The 7190-nt window shown below is 41.4% G+C and overlaps 1 protein-coding gene across 4 annotated transcripts in view; it reads right to left on the bottom strand.

Annotated features, from left to right (window-relative positions):
• The window catches only part of POLR3B (RNA polymerase III subunit B), a 115241-nt gene extending 110461 nt beyond the window's left edge, over nt 1-4780 (bottom strand). The window contains exons 1-2 of one of the 4 annotated variants that reach the window (XM_023527341.1): nt 4530-4777; nt 1093-1125 (exon numbers count right to left, since the gene is read on the bottom strand). In XM_023527341.1, the coding sequence (XP_023383109.1) occupies nt 1093-1125; nt 4530-4601 (105 nt within the window). In that variant the 5' untranslated portion in view covers nt 4602-4777. Of the gene's footprint in view, nt 1-1092; nt 1126-4529 lie in introns of all 4 variants that reach the window. The other 3 variants (XM_011386997.2, XM_011387003.2, XM_023527339.1) reach the window with 3 other exon arrangements.
• Between the last annotated feature and the right edge of the window lie 2410 nt (nt 4781-7190).

Here is a 7190-nt window from a genome sequence, read left to right as displayed (position 1 = left end):
AAAAAAAAAAACAATAGCTAAAATCTTTAAAATGGCTTTCAAACCTGGTCAGAAATCTGGCCCTGACAGCTTCCCCAGCATCACCTCCCAGTGCTCTCCACCCTGCCTATACCACAGAACTAAGTCAAACAAAACTCTACTCATTTTTCAGGTCTCCATTCTTTCCCTTAGCATAACGCTTTCAAGATTTATCTATGTTGTACTATGTACCAGCATTTATTTTTACCGCCAAATAATATTCCATCGTATACCATATTTTATTTCTCCATCCATCAGCTGATACTCATTTGGGTTGTTTCCACTTTGGGCTATTAGAAACAATGCTACTATGAATATCTGTGTACAAGTTTTTGCGTGGACATGGTTTCATTTCTCTTGAGTAAATACCTATGAATAGAACTGCTGGGTCATAAGGTAACTCTATGTTTAACCAAATGAGGAACTGCCAGCTGTTTTCCAAAGCGGCCGCAACTTTTCACATTCCCACCAGTACGGCATGACGGTTCCAATCTCTCCACATCTTTATCAATACTTGCTATCATCTTCCTTTTTGACAATAGCATCCTAGTGGGTACCAAGAGGTGTCTCACAGTGTTACTCCCTGCCTCTTAGCATAAGCTCTTTAAAACTGATGCCCAGCACTAACCCTATATTCAGCAGTTCCAGACGATCCAATCATCTGTTCCAGCCAAACAGGCCATTGTTTCCTGTGGACCCCATGGAGGCTGCTCTTGGGCACCTTTACCAAGCCATGCTCTCTGCACCCCACCTTTCAGCTGAGTTCAGTCCTCTCAAGATGCACTTTGTCTCACCTCATCGGGAGGCCATCTCCGACCACGTGTGGCATCACTCTTTTGCCAACAGCACTTGGTTTGTATTATTTGCGTGCCATGCTACTATGTATACTACTTTCTATCTCTAAAATTAGATTACCACTCCCCCAATCCACACCTCATAGGCAGGATTCCTTGTATTTCCAAAACCTAATTGTTCATAGTCAGAAAATGTTGGTGATAAAAATATAATCTTAAAAAAGGGCTTATTTCTTGACTTCACGGAAAAAATAACTAATGATTATTAAATGTTCATTACCTTTAAAAATGCTGGAAGTAGCCTCCATTTTTCCTGTGAATCAAAACAATAAGAGTGTCAGAACTCTGTGCTAGCAACCACAATATTTTTCTAAGTTATTTTAATGCACCAAAAATTACTCACTTTAAAACAGTTAGCAAAAGAAAGTAAATCAAAGCTAAAAGAACAATTTTTACCCGGTAACCACTTTTATAGAAATCACATAGATGAGTGTGTATGTGCATACATGCATACAAATATACATAAATCTCCCTGATTTCTTAGACTATCAATCTCTTCTTGATGACTCAAGATTCCAAGTGCTTTTTCATCTTTATTTTATTCCCATGACACTTCCTGAGTTAGCGGGTTTGCCAGTTTGAGAAAGGAGAAGTAATTTTTAGAGTCTGGTAGGGAAACCAGTTCTGTCGAGTTCTTTCGCTCCAGTTCTTTCTTGTCGACTAGCACATGGTCAGAGCTCATTTCACAGCGGCAGAGGACAGCGCACATGGTGCTCGCCCCCTACACCAAACTGTTGCGAACTGCTACACGTCTTGTGTTCCCAGGCCTGCTAATACTACTTGTACCTTCCTGAGGTTGTAAGTAGTCTACTACAATATGACTCTTGAAGAGTCTAATCTGTTCATGGGAAATCTGACAAATGGGTAGAACTAGGCCTAAAGTAAGAATATAGTTTCTGAATAAGGGCCTAAGAATCATGTAAGACCTTGCAGCAACTGTAAAATTTTTGACTTTCACTATGAGTGACGTGAGTAGCACTGGAAGGTTCTGAGCAAAAGAGTGACATGATAATTTAAAATTGAGTTTAAATTTTAAGGTTGAACTGCTGGATTGAGAACAGACAGAGTTAGAAGCAGGGAGATCACTTAGGAGTTTATTACAATACTGCAGGCTGATAACAGTACAGGTAGTAAGAAACTGTTAGCTAGGAGACACAATGTGAAGTTCAAGCCAACAGGATTTGATAACAGATTAGATAGAAACTCTGAGAGAAAGAGGAGTCAAGATGACACCTTAGAGTTACCATTTATAGAGATGAGGAAGTGGGACGCTGTCAGGTTAAGTGCGGAGGGGCTATCAGGAGTTTGGCTGGAGGTATGCTAAGTTTGAGATATCCATTAGACATTCGGGTGGAGATGTCAAATAAACAATAAACATGAGTCTTGAACTTGTGAAGAGAATGGCCTGATGATATAAGCTGGGGAGAGGTCTGCAAATAGATAGTAATTATAGCCATGGAATGGGTGAGACCACCTAAGGAATGTTGATGGAGAAGAGTTCCAAGAAGGGAGATCAAAAGCACTCTGACATTTAGAGATGAAGAGCAGAAGGCAGATCTAGCAAAAGAGACTAGGAAGGAGTGGCCAGGGCAGACAACCGAGAGAAAGTAAAAACGTTTTTCAAGAAAAAAGGGAGGTGAGGGTAAGGGATATACGAGAAATCTCTGTACCTTCCTCCATATTTTGCTGTGAACCTAAAAAGTTTTAAGGAATTATTATGTCTTAGAAAGAGAGGGAGGGAGTCAGGCAAAACTAATCTATGATGACAGAAATCAAAAGATGGGGATAGACAGAAAAGGGAACTTTCTGGAGTGATAGAAATGATTCTATATCTTATATTGGGTGGTGGTGATTTGCGAATATATCAAAACTAATGTAATGGAACTTAGTACTCTTGCATTTTATTGCACATAAATCTATCTACAGAGGGGACTGAGAGAAAGATTGGAAGGAATAGAAATATCTTGGAGGAGGCAGGTAGTGAGGGGCCAGGAGGAGAAGCTGGAATAGTTTATTAATGCCAGACTGAGGAAGACCTTGAAAACACAGTAAACACTTTAGATTTTGCCCTAAGAGCAAAGAAGTTTAACCAACGGAGTAACATGATCATACGTGTATGTTTAAACTGATGGCTCTGACTACAGAACAAAAATAGATCGGCATGAGACAACTTAGGAGCCTAGGAAGTAAGAGATGACAGTAATTCAGACTTGGGAGAACAGTGTGAATGAAGTTTCAGATCTGAGTATATTTAGTAGGTAGGCCCCTTAAGATGGGATGGTGGATTGGATGCAGATGGCCAGGAAAACTGTCATTCCTGAATCAGAAGACTGGAATTGTGGTTTTGGTTCCTTCATAACTGTGCAAATTCAGGCAAGAACGATAAATCCTTTAGGTTTATTCTTTCAGCTCTCTGGAGAAGCCATGCAGTCACCAGTTAAGGATGAAGATGAAGGCTCTGGAGTTAGCCTGCCAGAGTCTAAATTCCAGCCCTCTGACACTGAGTTAGTTAACCACGCTGGGCCTCAAAAGTCTTCACTGGCAATATGTGGTGAAAATAGTACTCATTTCAGAGAATTAAATGACATAATGCATGTTATGCTTACACAGAGCCTGGCACATAGTAAATGCTCAGTAAATGCTGGCTCTTAATATTTTAACTTTTCAAAAGTTAAAATGCAGTATTGCCTGACGATCAGCAGGCATTCACAGCCTGATTCTAATGCACTGACAACAGTATCTCGGTCTCGATCTGCCAACTGATTATAAAGAGGTTCTTACAATCCAGTAGGTTCACTGTCAGTCACTTTCCTGTTTAAACCCTTCATGAGCATCTCATTGTTCCTTCATATATTTACAAAACCTTTCATAATCAGGACCCCCACCTATTCTTCTTTCATCTCTGCTCCCTTCCTCACTCTAGTACTAAATTTTAGTTCCTCAAAAATATCAGATGGTCTTGCCTACCGGGTTTCAAGTGTCCTGCTCCCTCTACCTGAAATCTCTCCCGTGACTCTTTTCAAGCCTCATTTCTCCAGTTCTCCTTTCATGCCAATGAAGATTCTGAGGCCCAGAGAAGTGTGCATTTCTAGGAAGTAAAACTATGTCAACAACTGAAGTTCATCAGGCAGCTCACCAATAACGCAGTGATCCCTAACACCTGGTAATCGGTTGAGGCTACTTCCCAGAAAACAACCAGGCAAAAAAATGAGTAAATTTTTACGGCGTTTAAAATAAGCCTGCAGTTCAAACTTGAATTCCGGGTTAAAAGGCAAGATTAATGGTCTGCGGTTGTTGGGACGATTTGGTTTTACCACTACAGCCAGCTGTGCGACCTCACGAAAGTAGCCTAAATTCTCTGAGCCTCAGTGCCCGCTTTAAGACCGCGGAGATGCACTATGTCCCCCCAACACGAGAAAGGGTCCAAGCCCAGAGCTACTCGCGAGGCTGTTCCGCCCTCGTGGATGCTGACAGATCGCCAGAGATACGAGCTTTTCACGCGCACGCGGCTGGGGGACAGGGAAAGAACATCCCTAGCCGAGACGCGAGCATGCGCAGGAGCCGCGGCCCGCCCTTCACCGTGGCGACAGCTCGTGGGGCACCGCCTCCAGGGTACGCATCCTGGCCCCTTCCGCTCCCCGGGTGCCCAACCCTCACCTCTACCGTCGGGATCGGCGCAGCCAGCTGCTCCGCGGTCAGGTTTCCAAACTCTTCCGCCAGCACGTCCATGCTGCTCACGAAGAAGGAAGAAGCAAACCGAACTAGCACGCCCGCCTTCGCTGTCGCTGCGAAACGCAGCACCCCTAGAGAGCGATGCGCGGAGGCGTAAATGGTCCCCGCGCGCAGGTTAATTGAACGTGCGACAGAAAGGTTCCGCTTGCTCCGGACCTGAACCTGCGGTGGAACCCGGATGTGGCGGAGGCGAATCTGAGAAACTGCGCCCCCTGGTGTCTCATGGAAGTCTCGCCCGGGTAATCCTAAACCCCGGAGACGAAGTTCATTTCCAGTTATCCGGTAATTGAGACCAATAGAGCATATTGGTTGCAATTTAAAAATAATTCAAAGAAAATATTAAATGGATAATATGCGCAACTTGAGCCGCTGAGGCAGATAACTCATTCAATTTAGTCCAAAACTGCAGGTTGTATAGTATGGAAAAATAGGAAACTTACCAGATGCCTAGTAGTAGGGGATTTGGTTTAAAAAAAATTATGGTACATGCATGTGATAGAATATTATTCAAGTAGTAAAATGACTATTAAGTGAGGAGGTATTAACTCCCTACAGAGTAGAACATAACAGGACAGCAATTAAAACAGTGTTGTATTCTAAAGGGACTGGATGTTAGATCTAGGAATAAATATCAGTACGTGAAGAAATTTGATATGAAAAGGTAACATTTTAAATCAGTAGAAGATGGATTATCCAATAAATGCTGTTGGAAAAGCTGATAAGCCATTTATAAAAAAATACATTGTAACTGCTATATTTAAATGCTAATGAACTTTAGAAGATGTAAGTGAATATTTTCACAACAGTATGGTGTTGAAGGCAACACCATTCATAGATTTCATAATATAATTCTAATTGTAGTTTTATGATTCAATGAAAATTTTTAAATTTTCTGAGCAGATATTTTAAAATTACCAAGGATAGACTTTAAAAAATAAAAAAAAAGATGGCAGAAGACAAAGGCTTGGTCTCCGTAATTTAAAATGAACTCACAAAGCAATAGGAAAAAATTCCACTGGGAAAAACAAAGCAAAAGATACCAACAGTTATTTAATGGGTATGGAGTTTCAATTTGGGAAGATGCAAAAGTTCTGGAGATGGATGGTGGTGATGGTTGCACAACAGTGTGAATGTGCTTAAGACCACTGAAAGGTATCCTTAAAAATGGTGAAAATGGCAAATTTTATGTATGCATGACCACAGTAAATTATAGAAATATACATTTGCCATTTTCTCATCATGAATGTATAGGCTTTGCACCAGGTTAGCCTAATTTCGTAATTCACTACCTCAAATAAATTTCAGTGCCTGTATCTTCTAAGTATAGTGCTGATGTGTGAAAGTAGGAGATAGGAAAGAAGAATCACCTCCAGCTCTTGGAGGCCTTATAGTTTACACAGAGAGATACACTTCTGTATCATCCTTGTGAATTACCAGAGGCCAACCTATTGAGCATCTAGCCTGGATGGGGCTGTAAAGTGATTTTTTGGCAGAGATCTCAAGATTGGCTCAGATGTGTTGGCTTTCTGTTCCAAAGTCCTCCTGGCTTTCTGCTATCAAAGTGGTTCTCCAACTTTAGACTGCATCATCTAGAGAGCTTGTTAAAACAACCTCCACTTTCTGATTTGGTAGGTTTGTTATGGGGCCTGCAAGTGTGCATTTCTAATAAGTTCCCAGGTGATCACACTTTGAGAATCACTCTCTAACATAAGACTTATCTCTTAATACCATAACCTCTTTATATGTCTTAGCTCTCCATCAGACTGGAAGCTTCTAGAACAAGGACCGTCTTATCTGTCTTCAAATTCCCATGTTCTAACCCACTGTTTGTTCCTGAATGAATTTGTGTTGCAAAAATAATTTGGAAGAAAAACATGCAGTGAGTGATAATAAATTTGGTATTATATTTCACATTTTTTTAAATCCTAATTTAAAAAATTTTTTTTTTAATTTGTCTTGGAAAGAGGAGGATGTGGTAGCCATGGTGCCTGATTCCTACGTGGCAGTAGTTGGCTAATGCCAAGTGGTATTGGCCTTTAGAGCACAACTGCCACAATCCTACCTTCATTACACCTGTGGGGCCCCCAACGTATCAGCCCTTGCACCCCCAGGTCAAATCCATGAATTCTTTTCTGATCTCCTAAGGGGCTGAATTTTTAAAGCCAAAAAGCCAAAAACAGTCTCCTGGTTTCTCTGTCTTCTGCTGTCACATCCTTTTTCTGAAGTACTGGTACAAAGAGACTGATGGTTTGAATTGGCAGCTGGGCAATTAGGGCAGGGAAATCTCAGAGGGGAAAATGGTTGATATCTTGGACTGCTATCCCATCACTTATAATATGAAATGTTTTGGTAGCCAGATGAGACGGTGACTAATGCCATGGGGAGTGGGGAGAACAGGGGGCACTGGTTAAAGGAGAATAAAAGAAAGAAAAGCAGGAGTGTCTAAGCTGGGCCCTGAAATAGTAGAGCCTCAGTTTCCTGCGTGTTTACTCTTTGCCAGACTTTAGAATCCCAGTTTATATGCATTCTCTGATTTAATGATGAACCCCTGGGGGATAAGTATGATTATCCCCACTTGACAGGCAA

Source organism: Pteropus vampyrus, unplaced genomic scaffold (assembly GCF_000151845.1).
Source record: "Pteropus vampyrus isolate Shadow unplaced genomic scaffold, Pvam_2.0 Scaffold16, whole genome shotgun sequence".
NCBI lineage: Eukaryota > Metazoa > Chordata > Mammalia > Chiroptera > Pteropodidae > Pteropus > Pteropus vampyrus.
Note: the sequence above shows the minus strand (reverse complement) of the source record. Positions and strands in the feature narration are given on the sequence as shown.